Genomic DNA, 18,730 nt, shown 5'->3' on the forward strand with positions numbered 1-18,730 from the left:
CTACTTCTTTTGTATTTTTAGTAGAGACGGAGTTTCACCATGTTAGCCAGGGTGGTCTCCATCTCCTGACCTCATGATCCGCCCTCCTCAGCCTCCCAAAGTGCTGGGATTACAGGCGTGAGCTACCACGCCCGGCCGAGGTATGGCAAATTTAAATGCCTGTGTGCTGATGTGACTGTCGGAAGATTTAACTTGAGCACAGAAGAGTGGCAAGTGTTGCCAGCTGTAAACAAGTGGCATGCCTAATTCATGACAATCAGCCTGCCCATAGGGACCCTGCCTACAGGGTTAATGAGGGAGAAAAGATAATAAGGAGAATTGAGGCCCTTAGGAACTGGAATGTGCCAGTCCTTCTACAAGGTCAGCGGCTACTCACGCCTGCCAGTTGTTGTTCTGTGGGAGCACAGGCCTCAGGTTGTCTGTCTTCCCTTTTATTCCCAAGATGACATTTTCTGGTTTTTAAATCACTATGGGGGCCTGATGAGCAGCCAGTTTTCAGCCTCTGGTTTAAAGTAATGTAAATGTCACATCAACTCCGATGAGTGTCGAGCAGATTAAATAGAACCAGAGGTTCCCTTCGAAGGCACTGGTGAAATACTTTCACAATCTGTGTAAGAATTTCCCCAACTAGGGCAGATCTGGGCACTGCCCCTGATCATCTTCTGCCTTTGTTTTTAATCTCTGGGGAAAATAATAAACCACTGAAACCGTCTATAGTTTGTTTTCATCAGTTTATAGAAGCAGATCTCGAACGTCAGTGTGCATCAGTGTCCCTGAAGGACTTGCTAAAACACAACTTACTGGGCCTGATGTGGGAGTTTCTGATTCAGTAGGGGTGGGGCTTGAGGATTTGCATTCTGGCACATTTCTAGCTGCTGGTTCCAGGATTCCACTTGGAAAACTCCTGGCTTATTTTGTACTGTCTTGACGAAGTTAATGTATGTGCACAGCTGCAGAAATTTAACTACAGCCTGCATTGTGATCTGTTTACCATATCATTGTTTATTCTTGCTGTAATGTTTCCCCTCATCCTAGTAAACTTAATTTAAAAAGTACATTTTGATGTGGAATCTTGTCAATATAGAACTCGAATGGATAGGTAAGGTATGATTTTCTCTTGTAGAAGTTTTACTGCATTTTCTCAGGTTTTTATCTTGTTTCTTCATAGCAGAGAAAGGGCAGATGAAACTGGTTCTTATGTGGATTCATGGTTTTTTAAAATAGATCTAAGTAGGTTTTCCCCCCCCCTAAAATGGCCTTTCGCATATTGGTGTATCTCTTTAGAGTTAGATACATTTAATATCTACCCAACAAATTTCTGTTCATTGTCCATCCATCCATTCATCCATCCATCCTTCCATTCATCCGTCCATCCTTCCACCCATCTCTCTATTCACCTATCTCATTAATTTTTAGGGCTATATCTTTGAAAAATAGTTTAGGAGCTGTGTTTAGTTATTTAATTGTTTAGCATTGTATAATTGTTTAATTAAAATTGTTTTAACCTGAGAATGATTTTTCTTTCAAAAAGGATATTATGGCATGGGAAACTGTAGAGAGGCAGTCATATTTCAGATTTTTCCTTCTGCTAAAATAAATGTTTTCAGGACATATTTGAAGCAAAAGGTATATTAAGGTAGAAACTGATTTTTACTTTTTTCATGTTTATTCACAGTGTTCTTTAGATTCCAGTTTGAGAATTATGATTTGCCTCTTGAAGATCCCTTCTACCAATGCTACAAGGGTATGTATGTTTCAGAAAAACATAACCAATTGGTTAGTCAGTTATTTTTTAACCTTATGAGATAAGCTTGTAGCAATACTGAAGACACAGTTATTGCACACCAAATGCTTCCCTTTCAGCCTCCTTCTCTCTCTTCACGCTAGGTCAGTGCCTTGTATAAAGAGCTCTATCTAATACATCACAATGTCATGGTTTATAATTGGTCCTGCTAGCCCTGTGCCATGGCCACCAATCCATCCCCCATACTACTAACCAGGCGATCCTTCTAAACAGGATCTTATTGTGTTGGTTCCTTGCTTTAAAATATCTGATAACTTCTCATTTCTTTCAGGATGATGTCCAGATTCCTTAATGTGGTATCTAAGATGTTATTTCATGACTCTCCAGCCCACCTTTCCAATTTAATCTTTGGCTCCATGTCTCTTTCATCCATTCCTCCTGTGCACTTTCAGAATCAGCGTTATCATCATCATCATCGAAACAACAAACACTGTTTGTTATCATATGGCAGACATTGTGCTTAATGCTTCAGATATGTAATCTTACTTAATTTCATATTTCCTTGCCTTTGCTTAGGCCGTTTCCTTTGCCTGAAATGCTTTATGCCCTTATTAGTGTGATGAACTCCTTCTCATTCTTCAAGGTCCCATTTAATGAAAATACATGTTCATATTATCTGTAGCAACTTTCTCCTGTATCAGCTCCCACAGTATTTGATAGAGCTCTCTATAGTAGCACTTACATTGCCCTGAAGTGGTCCCAATGAGACCACAAGCTTCAAGAAGTTCTGCACCATGTCTCATTCACCTTTTTATTCCAAGCTATATTTTCTGGCTGCATTCGATGCCGTGGTACAATAGTTTGCATTGCTATAGCTTGTAATTACTATTTAATATACCAACAATGTATGTATTCTGCAACTATTTAAGTTGACTGTGCTTTCATAGACTCATGGTTTATGCTAGAAAGTTACAAAGAGATCATTGGGTTCAATCCGCTCGTTTACAGATGAGGAAACAGGTTCAGAGAGTTGAAGTGTCTTGGCCAGGATCACATGGCTGGTTAGTAGAAGATTTGAGACTTGAACATAGGTCCTTTGGGTCCGTATTGCCCCATCACTGTGCTGCTCTTCTAGATATAAGAGCAAGTTTCCTTATAGGCTTGAATTCAGGCTTCTCTTTTTGACCAATAAGGATACATTATGTGCAACATGAGACATTCCCATTCCATTCATCTATTGTCAATGTTTCAAGACAATAGTATACACACACACACACACACACACACACACACACACACACACACATCTATCTATCTATCTATCTATCTATCTATCTATATATATATATATATTTGAGACAGAGTCTCGTTCTGTCGCCCATGCTGGAGTGCAGTGATGCCAGCTTGGCTCACTGCAGCCTCTGGCTCCCAGGTTCAAGCAATTCTCCCTGCCTCAGCCTTCCAAGTAGCTGGGACTACAGGCATGTGCCACTACGCCTGGCTAATTTTTGTATTTTTAGTAGAAATGGAGTTTCATCATATTGGCCAGGCTGGTCTCGAACTCCTGACCTCAAGTGATCCACCCATCTCGGCCTCCCAAAGTGCTGGGATTACAGGCATGAGCCACTGCACCCAACCTCAAGGCAACAGCATTTATATGGAGCAAAGAATAATGAATCATTAGTACTATTTCTGTGAGTTTCTTTAAGATTTTCTATATGGAAAGCACCACATGGATTTCTGTGGGGAATACAAATAAGTAAAAAACAGAATTCCTATCTTTAGGGTCAACTAACACAGAGTGCATTCATTTTCGTATCAATAAGAAAAAAGAACCTCAAATATGCTTATATCCTTTGATTTAGTCATTTTTTTCTGGGAATCTATTCAAGGAAGAAAATGCAAATGCTAATTTCATGTAAAATATTTTTATTGCGGTGTTATTTATAGTAAAATGTGACTTTGTGACCATTAAAATTGGTGATTTTGAAGAATTAAATGGCACTGGGAATTTCTGATGTTATATTAAGTTAATAAAAAACAAAATACAAGCCATCCCATTAACAAGCCATGCCAATTACTGGGGATAGTACCCAAAGGATCTATAAGTCATGCTGTTATACAAGACACATGCACACGTATTGTTTATCTGTGGAACACTATTCACAATAGAAAGACTTGGAATCACCAATGTCATCCAGTGACGACTGGATTAAAGAAAATGGTGGCCACACTCATCACTGCCATCGGAGATACTATGCAGCCATTAAAAACACGGGTCGCTGTTCGCGGCGCGGTGGCTGCAAGCCTGTAAGGTCCCAGCCACTTTGGGAGGCGAGACTGGGCGGCATCACGAGGCTCCAGGAGTATGAGCACCATCCTGGCGAACACAGTGAAACCCCGTCTCTACTGGAAACAATACAAAAAAACTAGCCGGGCGAAGGTGGCGGCGCTTGCCCTGTAGTCCCCAGTCCTCGAGAGGCTGAGCAGGAGAATCGCGCGTAAACCCGGGGGGCCGGAGCTGCGTAGAGCTGAGATCTGGCCACGCCTCCAAGCCTGGGCAACACAGAGTCGAAGACTCGCGCCGTCTCAAAAAAAAAAAAAAAAAAGGGTGAGTTCGTGTCCCTTTGGTAGGGACATGGATGCAGACTGTGAAAACCATCATTCTCAGCAAACTATACGCAGACAGCAGAAAACCAAATACCACATGTTCTCACTCATAGGTGGAATTGAACAATGAGATCACTTGGACACCCGGAACGGACGGAGCATCACACCACCGGGGTCTCTATTGTGGGGAGGGGGAGGAGTGGGGGAGGGACTAACATGTAGGAGAGTACTACGCGCCCAGACAACTGTAAAATGCCGAGTGTACATGGGTGCAGCACACCACATGCACATGCTATCGCATGTGTCGAGACAAACCTGCAGCGTTGTGCACATGTACCCTAGAACTTAAAGTATCACAATCAAAAAAAAAATTACAAGATTGTACGAGGGTTGTGTAACATATTTCCCACTATCGCTCAGCAATGTAATCATGAGCGTGGTGGGACTCATGGATGACTCTTTACTTCCTCATGTGCGGTCCCTTTCTACAGTATCTTGGGAGTTTGACAACTGAACATGCTATTTTTCTTTTGAAACCAGACCGCGAGCAACTATAGAGCTTTCGAGAAGTAGTGAGAAATCTCCGCGCATGGGCAAGCGTTCTTTGGAGTCCCAGTAAAATCTACTTGCCTGCTGCCAGAGAAAGTTCTACTCTGGAAAATTCGCCTGGAAATGGCTTTTGAAGTTCCCACTGATACCTTTCTTATGGCTTAGGCGAATTATTGTCTACTTAACTGCTACAAGCTGCAGAATAGGACATGGATACTAAAGCATTCCAGAAGCGTTAATAATGAAGACCATCAGCTAACAACGATGGGCGAGCTTGACCTGGTGCCAAGTGCTTTACTATGTAATACTCTTTTAATTCTCATAACTTGCACCTCTACTATGAGGTGGAAAGCCGTTATTATGTGCCCTTTTACAGAAGAGAAAACCACAGTTCCAAGACGATTCAAATCACTTATTCAAGGTCACAGTGCAGCTGACTGTGAAAACCTTGTGTCAGATTTAGTGCTTGTGTCGTTACCTATGATTCGTGAACACACTGTCTCCCAGGATAGTGTTGTATGACAATTTAGCCCGCGGTGGGCGGCTGGCTAAGCCTGTAATCCCACGCACTTGGCGGAGGCCCCGCTGCCGCGGCGCGATCAAACAAGGTCCAGGAGATCGAGAACCATCTTGGCGAACATAAGTGAAACCCTGTGCCGTCTCTACTAAAATGTAGCAAAAAGCTACCGCCCGGCGCGAGTGGCCGGGCGCCTGTAGTCCACGCTATCGGGAGGCTGCAGGCAGCGAGAATGGCGAACCCGGGAGGCGGAGCTTGCAGTGAGCTGAGATCCAGCCACTGCACTCCAGCCTGGGCGACAGAGCAAGACTCCGCCTCAAAAAAAAAAAAAAAAAAGAAAAATTTGAATAAGATAAACTATATGAAATCATCCATCTAACTCAGTCTGACACTCAGTAGGTACTCAACAAATGTTTCTAAATAACTTAAGAAAACATATGGAACTAAAACTGATCCTTTATGGGTAAGATTCAGGGGGAGAAACCAAAACAGACTATGCCTTCCTGATAAACACTGGCAGGAGGCTGGGTTGTGATGAATTTTATATAAGCTATAGTACTTTGGTACTTACATGCAAGGGTGGTTTGCGCTGCTTAACCCAGAAGACAGGCTTCCAGATCTGAATATGATGAACTCATAAACACTTAAATGTGCTGAAAATAAAGTGGAAGATCCTACTGCCAACCCCACACTCTCGATTGCTTAGGGTGGACATGAAGACAGGGTTGAAGTTAGGAAGGTTTGTAAATGATGCCACATGGAAAAATGAGTGTCTTTTTGAGCAGTGAAATGATTTGATCCTGCTCTTTGAGCCCTCGACTGAAGGTGCAGTTCTGTTTTTATTAGACCAACGGGGTTGCTACAGGAGCCACCTGGCAACAGATTTTTCAATTAAAAGAAAAGTGATTCCATTAGTTAAAGTATCATAAGATTTTAATACTTTTTTAAATGAAATAATCAGCAATTGACTTTATTTGGCCCCAATCTCATTGCAGAGTTTGTTGGAACCGTTTTCAAAACTGCTCAGCTTTGTAATTCAGAATGCCGTCTTCACTCTGGCCTACCTGGTGGAGCTGTGTGGCTTATGTTACCGAGCTTTCACTAAGGTAAGCAAGCTTCCATATGCGTGTTCCTGTGAAACTGAAAACTGGAAGAAATATATTCTTTTGAATCAGTGGCAAGTCCCTTTTAGGTCAGTTGCTTCCATATAGTTAAAAATGAGTAATACTGCTGAGGTCTAATAAATACCATGGTAAGGAAACACTTTAAACACACACACACACACACACACACACACACACACACACAATGTCTAAAATATGCACATATGCAGATTTGGAGAACTGAGGGTCATGTGGTTAGAACACAAGTGGTATTTTTAATGAAAAGAGCTAATGGTTGACAGGACCTCTTAAGGTCCTTTTCAAGTTCACCATCCCATGATTGGGAGGCAAGACATCTCTACGTATCATTTTTATACCCAAAGTAGAAGAATATCAGCTTGTCATTTGTAAAAGCCTTTGAAGGGCTCCTTAATTCTCGTCATGTGTCTGTCTTTTCAGGTCTGGGTTCTTGACCTCTGAGATTGGAATCTCATCTTTTGTCATCTTGCCTTAATAATGGTTTCTCTATTGCATTATCTGTAGCAACCCTGGCCCACTACCGAGAAAGTGGAAAAGTACTGCTGGCCCAGTGGCAGTAGCAGCCTTGTTGAAGCTGGTAGATGCTGTCCTAATGGAAAAGCAGTAGGCAGGGCAAATTGGGAGCATTTCTGTCCTTAAGAACAATGTGCAAATGTTACCCTTTCAATTTCCAAATTTTCCAAGCTTGTTTTCAATGGGTCTCTGTTTCTGTTGTTCTCTCTTGAACATTCAGAATGTCTCTTATTCATGTTGTCCATTTCTATAAGCCCTTTATATTCCTCATAAAAATCTAATTTTATACTAAGGCTTTCGTTCTATTTAAAGCATTCTTGTCCTCTTTCTTACCAACTTGAGTCCATTCTGTCATGTTAAGTGTTCCATGGTAATCTTTTCTTTGGTTTTTCTGATTAGAAACTATTTATTACCCTGCCTGGAGCAATATGTTTTCTAACTACCAAGATGGTCAGCATTTTTTTCTTCTTTTAGAACCTTCTTGAAAGATAACTTCTTCCTTCTTTTTCACTTAAAAAAGTAGATCTGTAAGACACAGCACCAAAAGATTTTCTATTTCTGGAAACCATTTGATTTCTTCATTGTGTTTATGTTTAATTTGTTTAAATTATACCTTTTTGGGGGGATGAATCATAATGAGTTTATACTTTCTATGTTGTACGGTATAGATATTGATTACAGGGGCCTTTCTAGCATTTGAATTCAAGATATTATTGGTTTCCGATTCAAGATATTCATTACATACAATATCTCTTCATAATCCCTCATAACTTTAGTGGCCTCTTACTTCCCATTATCATCTACCCTTTCTCATTCTGATACAAGATGATGACTACTTGTAGAAAGCTTCAGTTGACGGTGTTCTACCTTCCTCGCCGATAATGAGAAACTATAAGAAATGGTTTAAAAATAGCAGTAGCTAATTCAGCTGTCTCCCTTATATAATCAAAAGAAAAGGCACAGAAAGGTAAGAACTTTGGAGACTTCACTTTCTAGCAATCTGGTAGTCTAGATACCCTGAAAACCATACCACTTAAACTACTAGGAACACTGGATGAAATGTAATAAAGGTGATTTTTAATGTAGACCTAATTTTATAAGAATGAAAGGGGCAAAAATGAAGCGGAATTGAGGATCAGAGTGGTAAGCATATAAATAGCCCTGTGGTGAGGGTGTTGCTTGTCTTGGCAACTTAGTGCCTAGAGTTTTAAAGCCCATACAAGGAAAGGAGATGAAGTCTTGGGATTATCCAGGCAGGGAGTTGGATCTGAGTTATCCCTAGCAAAAAGTCAGAACCCTTGAAAGGCTATTCACTTGGTAAAAGGGTAGTTTGGAAAGAATACATTCTTCTATAGAGGTGACAAAGAATGGTGTCTGTCTCAGTTTGGAAACTGGGAGAAAGATTTATAGTCTCCCTTGCAAATTCGTAAACATGGGCCTATCTTGGATCGGGTTTAGAGTTTGAATTTATAATACCTGCATGCTCTTGGAACTCCCAAGTTGAAGAGTCAAATAACATTAGTGCTGAGCAAGTAATAACCTTGAAATATCTGGCAGAAGCAAGATCAAAACAAGCCTCAACCCTCTCTGAATTAATATGTCTCCAATCTATGCCCAGCAGGATTCCTATAGTTAAAATCCTAATGAACATGAGCTCATAATCTAAAATTACAAAACAAATGAAGATATAACCCACGTTGTGATAGATTAGGAAAGTCAACAAGTAGCAAGATCATTTCCCATGAGAACTTTCAATATTAAAACTATGTGATAAAGATATAAATGATAAACATATCATTAAAAATGGCAATATATAAGTGACTATACTTTAAATGATATGCATATGAAGGCCATACTGAAGAATGTATATATAAATATTATAAATATAAATAAAATATAAATATATATGTATTCCTTTAAATGATAAGCATATGAAAAATAAATAAAATAATATAACAGTATTTAGTCATTTCAAAAATTTTAAAAAATGAACCAGACAGATTTAAACAGAGTAGAAATCTAGAAATGAAAACCAATCACTGACATAAAAAACTTAATGGATAGATTAAATAACAAATTAGACATAGGCAAAGAGAGAATTGGTGAAGTGGAAAATAGATTGGAAGAAATTATCTAGAATTCAGAAGAGAGAGATAAAGAGAGGAATATAAAGAGAAATTCTAATATATATCTAATAAATATTTCAGATAAGGAAAATATGCTTTTTATCAATTCTAGAATTGATGAAAATGTTTAATTTTCTGATTCAGGAAACACAATGAGCCCTAAAAGTATTATAAATAAACTAAAGTTTTACCTGCTCATGTCGTAGTGTACATGAGTAGGAATAACTCGTCAAAACAGCCAAGACAAAGAAAACATTTTCAGAACAACCAAGGGAAAAGACACTCTGAAGACAGACAATACATTTACTTCTCAACAGCACAATGAAAGCCAGAAGGTAATTGAAAAAAAAAATGTCTTTAAAATGATAAGAAAAAAGAACTATCTACCTGGAATTCTCTACCAGCTAAGCTATCCTTCAAAAGTGAAGGATAAATAGATATTCTATCAAGAAAATAAGAAAGTTTCTAATAGATTCTTACTGAAACAACTACTAAAAGATGTAAAAAGGAAAGTGAACCGAGAAGGAAGGAGTGAAATGTGTGAAGGAATGATGCTCCAAGAAATTGGTACAGTGTGAAAATCTAAGTGATCATTGATAATATAAAGCAGTAATAATAATAATGTTAATCAGATGGGCATAAAAACAAAATAACAATAAAATACTAGAAAATAGTACTCTGTATGGGGTGTGTGTTTGTGTGTGTGTGTGTGTGTGTGTGTGTGGTTGGAGATTGAAGCTAAAGCATTCTGTATATTATCTACAAGAAGGGCAGAGATAATAACTTTAAACTCTTAAGAATACATGTAGACATTGTAAATGTAAGCTCCAAAGGCCAGAAATACAATTTATAAGTTCCAAACAGAGAATAAAACAAGAGTAAAAGTTCAATCAAGACAAAAAGAGAAGCACAGAACAAGCTGTAACAAGCACACGTAAGATGACAGAATCACAATAAACATAAGTTTACTAGACTCAGTAGGGATTGTCAGATTGACTTTTAAAAACTGAGCTACATCTAAAATGTGTAAAGACACCGAGAAAATTTGAAAGAAAAAGCTTGAAAAAAGATATACCACACTAATACTAATGAAAAGAAAGCTGAAGTCAGTCAACTGACTTTAAGTTGAAAAGCATTATTATAAAGAAAGTCACAATATATTGATAAGAGGAGCAATTTACCAGTATAATGTGACAATTCAAAAATTACATAGAGCTAATAATATAGCCTCTAAATATATAAAACAAAATATGATAGGCTTACAAAGATAAATTGATAAATTCAAGGTTATACAGGGAGATTTTCTGTTTCAGTTATGGATAGATCGAGCAGATAAAACATATAGTAGATTTGAACAACACAGTGAGCAAAGTGGATGCAATGGTCATATAAAGAATCCTGAATCAACCAATTTTAGAGCATATTTAAAAATGTGGAAGATTTTAAAACATGGAACAGATAGTAGGCAATTAATTAATTAAAGAAAGGAAACAGTAAAGATAAGAGCAGAAATTAATGAAATAAAAAACAGACATACCAGCCTGGGCAACATAACAAGACCCTGTCTCTACAGGAAAATAAAACAATTAGCCGGTGTGATGGCATGCACCTGTAGTCCTAGCTGCTCTGGAGGCTGAGGTGGAAGAATAGCTTAAACCCAGGAGTTTAAGGCTGCCATGAGCTATGATTGCACCAACTGCACCCTAGGCTAGGTGACAGAGCAAGACCCTCTCTTCTTCTTAAAAAAAAGAAAGAAGGAAGGAGGGAGAGAAGGAAAGGAAAAAAGGAAGGACCGAAGGAAGGAGAGAAGGAGGGAAGGAAGGAAGGAGAAAGGAAGGAACGAAGGAGGGAGAGAAGGAGGGAAGGAAGGAAGGAAGGAAAACATAGATACAATGGAAGACTAATACAACAGAAAGGTGGCTCTTTGACTAGACTAATAAAATAGACAAACCCTTGGCAAGACTGATCAAGAAAACCAGATAAAAGACACTGATAAAGAATATCAGCAATGATGAAGAATATCAGCATAACTACAGACATTAGAGATTTTAAAATGAACAACCTTATGCCAGTAAATCTGAAGTCTTTGACAGTAGGTACAATTTTCTAGAAATATATCATATAGAACATCCAGAAAAAAAGAAAAGGAAATAATTAACTAGACTTAGATGCCTGGAAAATGGCATCAATAGTTAAAACCTACCCTCAAAACTATTCCAGCTTTAGAGGACAACTTCTACTAAACATTTAAGAACTGATTGATCTCTTCTTTATACAAACAATAGAATAGAAAAAAAGGGAACACTTCCCAACACATTTTATGAGGCAAGTAGAATTTTGATATCAACCAGAGAAGGACAACAGGGGAAAGGAAAATTATAGGTCAATACCCTTCATAGATGCAAAACTTCTGAATGAATAATAGCAAATCAGTGCATTAAAAATAGGGCCTCATGACACAGTTGGAAATTTCTTGATATATAAAAATGTTTAAATATTAGAACATCTATTAATATCACCATGTTATCAGATTGAAGAAGAAAAACTTTTATCATTATTCAGCAGGTGCAAGAAAATAATATTTTATAATTCAGTAGTCATTTATCGTAAACTCTTATCAAACTGTGAATAGAAGGGAACTTTCTTAACTTCATATAGTGGGTCTACCAGAAACATCTAGCCAGTATTGTATGTAGTGGTGAAATGCTAAGAGTCATCCCTTTAAAATCGTAAATAAGACAAGAAAGCCTGTCATCACTGTTTCTATTTATCATGGTACTGGAGGTCCCATTCAGTTCTGCAAGACAGGAAGAAGAAATCAAAGGTATAAGGATTAGAAAGGAAAAATACAACTCTCATTTTTCTTAGGTGATATGATTACAAATGAATCAAAGGGAATCTATAGACACCTTTTTAGAACCTACAAGAGAGCTCAACAAGGATGTCGGATACAAATGAATACCCAGAAATCACCAAATTTTCATATTCAACTACAGATGATTATAAAACATACTTTTAAAATGTCATTTATTGTGGTGACAAAAAATAAATCTAATAAAAATGTACAATGGCTGGGTGTGGTGGCTCATGCCTGTAATCTTATCACTTTGGAAGGCCAAGGTGGGAAGATTGCTTGAGCCCAGGAGCCTGAGACCAGCCTGGGCAACAAGGTGAGACTCCATCTCTATTAAAAAAAAAAAGAAAGAAAGAAAGAAATTTGGCTGGACAAAGTGGCTCATGCCTGTAATCCTAGCACTTTGGGAGGTGAAGGTGGGTGGATTGTCTGAGCTCAGAAGTTCAAGACCAACCTGGGCAACATAGTGAAACACTGTCTCTACTCAAATACAAAAATTTCGCTGGGCATGGTGGCATGCACCTGTAGTCCCAGCTTCTTGGGAGGCTGAGGTGGGAGAATCGCTTAGCCCTGGGAGGTGGAGGTTGCAGTGAGCCATGATTGTACCACTGCACTCCAGCCTGGGTGACAGAGCGAGTCTCTGTGTCCTTCACACACACACAAACACACACACACACAAGTTATCCAGTCATGGTGGTGCATACCTCTAGTCCTAGCTACTTGCGGGGCTGAGGTGGGAAAATCACTTGAGTCTAGGGGTTCGAGGCTGCAGTGAGCTTTCAGCCTGGGCAACAGAGTGAGAATATTGTCTTAAAAAAAAGAATATGCAAGAACTTTATGGAGATAACCAGAACATTTTACTCAAGAGCATTACAGATTGTTAAATAAATGGAAAGTGATTTTATGTTCATGGATGGAGACCCAGAATAGTAAAAACAGGTAATTCTCACAGAATAACCTATAGGTTTAGTATAATGACAATTGAAATCCTGGATTTTCTCTTCTGGTGGTGGTAAACAAGATAATTTGAACCTTTTTCCCAGTTAACTTAAAAAGTAGAAAGAAAAAAGTGAACAAAACATTTTCTGAAAACTTCTTCAAAATACTAACTGTATAGAGAAGGGTTATGAGGCTAACATCAGGGAGAGCCCAGAAGTTCGAAGCTGTGAGCCCAGCACTGATGGCCATTTTTACCCTGGGAGCGTTTGTCAATCTAGATGTGACTGAGAGGCTGCAGTTTTGGAAGCCCCATGAGGCTAGAGGGACAAAAGTCCGAATCCAGAACCTACCAAGAATGGAGACCCTGATACCACGCCTCCTGACCCACACATTTTTGGCTGGGACCACGAAGTAAAGAGACCCCCATAGTAACTTTCCTTCATGTGGACACAGCTCAGTGTCAAGCCCTGTGGTAGCCCAACATAAAATATTACAAGCCTTGTATGTGTATTAAGGTAACCCTGAGCCTAGGCAACATGGCAAAACCTCGTCTGTATAAAAAATACAAAAATAAAATAAAATTAGCTGGGCATGGTAACACATGCCTGTAGTTCCAGCTACTCTGAAGGCTGAGGTGGAAGGATCGTTTGAGCCCAGGAGGTCAAAGCTGCAGTGAGCTGTGATTGTGCCCCTGTCACTAAACAAACAGAAAGTTATTTGAAGGAAGGTAACATTTCAGGCTGCAAATCATTTCTGCAAATATCCTCCTAACAAAGCATTCAGCACACAATCAAAGATAACCAGACATATGAGGAGGCAAGACACAATGAGTGAAAATGAATAGGAAGAAAAGACAGTGGAGACAGCCCCACAGGGACTCTACTTATTTGATTATGAAAGGATTAAGACAGGACACACAGGGCTTCTGAGACACTTGCAATGTGCTGTTGTTTGCCCAGGAGGTGATTATATGAGTGTTCAGTCCATCTTCTGAGACTGGAAAAACTCAAATTCAAACCATGTTTTCCCTCTGCTCTCACAGTTGCCAAGACCAAAGACTTCTGTGATCAAAAGTGTGGAGATTTCTTCCTACCAAAAAGCAAGCAATGGATTCTGCAGAATAGATTCAGTTCTATTCTGACACTACTTACCTGGATATAGCATCAGATCCCACAGGTTGAGGGCTCAGCCCCTAAGACTGCCCTCCACCTCCCACCTTCATTTGCCAACTGTAGGCTCTGGTTGTTCTACCCATGCTTTTGTCTAACTGGTTATAAATTAGGGATCCTTCCTCTTTGGGCTCAATTTATTTGGTAGAGCAGCTCACAGAACTCAGGAAAACACTTACTTACATTTACCAGTTATAAAGAATATTAGAAAGGATACAGATGAAGAGATGCATAAGGCAAGGCACATGGGAAGGGGCACAAAGCTTCCATGCCTTCTCTGGGCATGCCACCTTCCAGGAACCCTCCATGTGGTTAGCTATCCAGAAGCTCTCCAAACCCTTTTCTTTTGGGTTTTTATGGAGGTTTCATTATGTAGACATGGTCAATTAATCCATTGACCATTGGTGATCAACCCAGCCATCAACCCTTCTAAGACCTTCTCTAAAGGTTGAAGGGTGGGGCTGATAGTCCCAACTCTCTAATTGTGCCTTGGTCTTTCAGGTGTTCAGTCCCCTTCCTACTGCTACCTAGGCTGCCAGCCATCAGTCAACTTATTAGCATACAAAAAGACATCAATTTGGAGAGTCTAAAGATTTTAGGAGTTGTATGTCAGATACAGGATCGAAGACCAAATATTTATTTTACAGTGTCATGCCATCTGCATCTATTTAACTGTATGCTTATATTTTATGTCCTTTTCTGCACGTGTGTTATATTCAGCAATAGAGAAGGTTTACAAAATGGAAACCAATTCAACAATCAATCAACAGGAGGACTGATGGATGAATTTTGGTAAATTCATACAATTATATATTTTAAGCTGTTGAGTTGGAAGAACCAGAGCTCCGCGTATCAGTAAGGATTAGTTTCAAAAATATATTGCAGTGAGTAATTACAAGTTGTGGAAAGATATGCACAATATAACATTACAGAAAGTCAAAAAATGCAAAACAATATTGTATATTATAATGGAGACATAAAGTGTAAAAACATACATGAAACAATAAGTACCAGATTCAGAATAGTGGCCACTTCAGAGAAGAGAGAAAGGAAGAAAGAAAAGAGAGCACCATATAGGTAGCTTCACCTGTTTCTGTGACATTTATTATTTTAAAAGGATGAATCAACTTTCAACCAGAGATCAATATCCAGAATATACAAGGAACTCAAACAACTCAACAGTAAAAAAACAAAAAACAGGGCCAGGCGCGGTGGCTCATACCTGTAATCCCAGCACTTTCGGAGGCCAAGGCAAGTGAATCACCTGAGATTGGGAGTTCAAGACCAGCCTGACCAACATGGAGAAACCCCATCTCTACTAAAAATACAAAATTAACTAGGCGTGATGGCACATGTCTGTAATCCCAGCTACTCGAGAGGCTGAGGCAGGAGAGTTGCTTGAATCCAGGAGGCAGAGGTTGTGGTGAGCTGAGATCACACCATTGCACTACAGCCTGGGTAACAAGAGTGAAACCCTGTCTAAAAAAAAAAAAGGAAATAATCCCACTAAATAAATAATCCCACTAAGTAAATAACCCCACTAAACAGGGGGCAAAGGACCTAAATAGACATTTCTCAGAAGAAGACATACAAATGGCCAACAGGCATATGAAAAAAATGCTCAATATCACTAATCATCAGGGAAATGCAAATCAAAACCACAATGAGATATCATCTTACCCCAGTTAGAATGGCTATTATCAAAAGGACAAAAAATAACAGATCCTGGCGAGGATATGGAGAAAAGGGAGCTCTTGCGCCCTGTTTGTAGGAATTTAAATTATAAAGCCACTATAGGAAACACTATGGATATTTCTCAAAAGACTACAAAGTACCTGTCCTACAATTCAACAATGCCACTACTTGGTATTTATCCAAATGAAAAGAAATCGGTGTATCAGAATGATACCTGCACTTCCATGTTTATTGCAGCACTATTCACAATAGCAAAATATGGAGTCAACCTAAATGTCCATCAATGGACAAATGGATAAGGAAATGTGGTATATATACATAATGAACTACTATTCAACCATAAAAAAAAGCAACAGGGATGGAACTGGAGTTTGCTACGTTAAGTGAAATAAACCAGGCACAGAAAGACAAATATCATATGTTCTCACTCATATGTAGATGCTAAAAAAAATTGATTTCATAGAGGTAGAGCATGGAAGGATAGCTACCAGAGTCTGGGAAGGGTGTGTCGGGGGAGGATGAAGAGAGTTTGGTTCACGGATACAAACATACAGTTAGATAGAAGAAATGAGTTCTAATGTTCAATAGCAGAGTAGGGTGACCATAGCTAACAACATTATATTGTACATTTCAAAATGCTGTGAGGACTTGAAATGTTCCCAACGCATAGAAATGGTAGACACTCAAGATGAATAGCCTAAATACTCTAACTTGATCACTACACATTCTGTACATGCAACAAAATATCACATGTACCCCCATAAATATGTATCAATATTATGTATGAATTTAAGAAAGAATGAAAGAAGCTAGGATTCCAAAAAAAAGGATGAATCAAATAAAGCAAAATGATGTGATCTGACAAAGATGGGTGGTAGGTGCATACTGTATTCCATTCTCTCCATTTTTCTGGATGCTTGAAATAGTCCATTTCAGAAATAAGTTCCTTGGAGAGGTCACAGAATACTTTAAAGAGTTGTATATGTTTCTCTCTAAATAATTTTGTATTGAAAAAATACTTTTAGACTGATTTAGTTGCTGCAGTTCTTGGAACCTGTTTCCTGTGAATAAGAACCAAATACTGGGGCATCAGTGTTTAAGAGATAACCTATCTTTTTCTTATCCATTAAATTATTTGTCCTCAGTGCTTCTGTAAACTCATTACACACACAAAAAAACCTTTTTTTTTTTTTAGTTCCAATTTTATTTCTTGAGGACACTTCATTATGTGTTTTTAAATACTATTTTTTATTTCTGACCTGTGGATCTTTTGGAAGCTCTTTTGACATAGATCTACTCTAATTGAATTTCTAAAATCATTTACCTCCTTCTGTTTTGTTTTCTTTAGGAACGAGATAAATTCTACTTGTCTCGTAGTGTTGTTCTAGAACTTCTGCAGGCCCTAAAACTCAAATCTCCTTTACCAGATACAAACCTTCTTCTGCTCGTCCAGGTAAGCTTATGCCTGATTTGTAAAACTTTTCATGAGATCCATGTATGTTTGGGAAAATTAAGGGAGGTGTAGAGTGTATGCATAAAACTAAACATCTTTGCCCAGAGATGAGAAATAATATATCTTATATGGACCACGACCTAACTAATAGTATGTACCTGACATTTCCACTGGCTAAAAGTGTCCAAGAAGGAGTATTGATTTTGTTCCTACTGTGGAATTAGTTCTGTGGGGGTTAAAAAGAAGAACAAAACAATAATTTTTGTCCCCAAGAAATGCGTGATCCAGTAGGTTAGAGGGGCAGGTCAGTCACCAGAGCTGAGACAGGCCTGAGACTAGAATTCGGGGAATAGGCTGAGGTCTGACTGCAGAGTCAAATGAGTATAGGCGGTCCCTAAATCTCTGTGAAGCAGAAGTGCAGCAGAGGGTAGGCCAGGCCAGAGACAGTCAAATGGCAGGAGGCACTGAGTGGTACCCACGGTGGGGGATAGGTACACTTCAGCCCTCAGGGGACAACTGAGGCCGAGGACCACTATAAGGCAGGCTTTGGAGAACTGTCAACAATTATTCTTTGGTTTTAGGGCTTCTGAGGGACTAAAGCTTTCTACTCTGTTGTCCTTAACTCAGCATCTTAGGCAGGCATGTAGGTTTTGATGACCTGAAACAGGCTATGATAGTAACATGAGAGAGAGAGGTAAACAAAGTCCTAGGGAGAAATTGAAAGCAGCATGGATCCCACCCCTTATGATGTGAAATCAGAGAAGACTTCATGAAGGAAGTAGCATTTGAGTTGGGTCACAAAGGACTGGAGGGTACAGACAAATGTCTTTGCCTGGGATTAGGGTTCAGCCTAGAGAGGTTGACTGGCTTCAAGCACAAAGGAGGCTTAGGCAGGATGGTGGAGTACATTTAGGGATAATGGCATGAGGATAGGGTTGAGAAAAAGTAGACTGACTGTGCCAGAGTAATCAGCAGGGGTTCAGATAACCTGGCACCCTGCCTCTCACCCAAGGGTTGAGGCTAGATTTAGAGACTTGGCCATGAGCTACAGCTGGGATCAGGGTGTCATTCAATGGCCTTTGGGTAAAGTGCCCAGCCATTGCATCACAGCTGTGTCAGCACTTGCTGATGAGCATTAAGACCAGTCCCAGAGTCTGGGCCTACAAGCTGAGGGTTAAATGACTGAAGGAATATGGGAGCTTGGTATCAAGGAACTAGACAGATTTCCCTGAATTGTAGGTACTCATTTGGAGACATGAGAGAGAAGGGAACACTAATGGAGGACCTATTATGTGTTAAGCATTTAATCTTTACAGCCTCATGAAGCATTGGTTCTGTACTGCAGGAGGTGGTTCAGTGGCTTGCCCAAGATCACAGTGCTGGCCTAAGTGACAGGTAGTATCAAGCACCTGATTTCAG

The 18,730-nt window shown here is 39.3% G+C and overlaps 1 protein-coding gene across 1 annotated transcript in view; it reads left to right on the top strand.

Moving 5' to 3' along the window:
- Positions 1–18,730, top strand: part of UNC79 (unc-79 subunit of NALCN channel complex) — a 251,871-nt gene that overhangs the window by 199,546 nt on the left and 33,595 nt on the right. The window contains exons 39-41 of the mRNA XM_017857864.1: positions 1,676–1,744; positions 6,416–6,526; positions 17,207–17,311. Of these exons, the coding sequence (XP_017713353.1) occupies positions 1,676–1,744; positions 6,416–6,526; positions 17,207–17,311 (285 nt within the window). The remainder of the gene's footprint in view (positions 1–1,675; positions 1,745–6,415; positions 6,527–17,206; positions 17,312–18,730) is intronic.

Source organism: Rhinopithecus bieti, unplaced genomic scaffold (genome assembly GCF_001698545.2).
Source record: "Rhinopithecus bieti isolate Rb0 unplaced genomic scaffold, ASM169854v2 scaffold_41913, whole genome shotgun sequence".
NCBI classification, from domain to species: domain Eukaryota; kingdom Metazoa; phylum Chordata; class Mammalia; order Primates; family Cercopithecidae; genus Rhinopithecus; species Rhinopithecus bieti.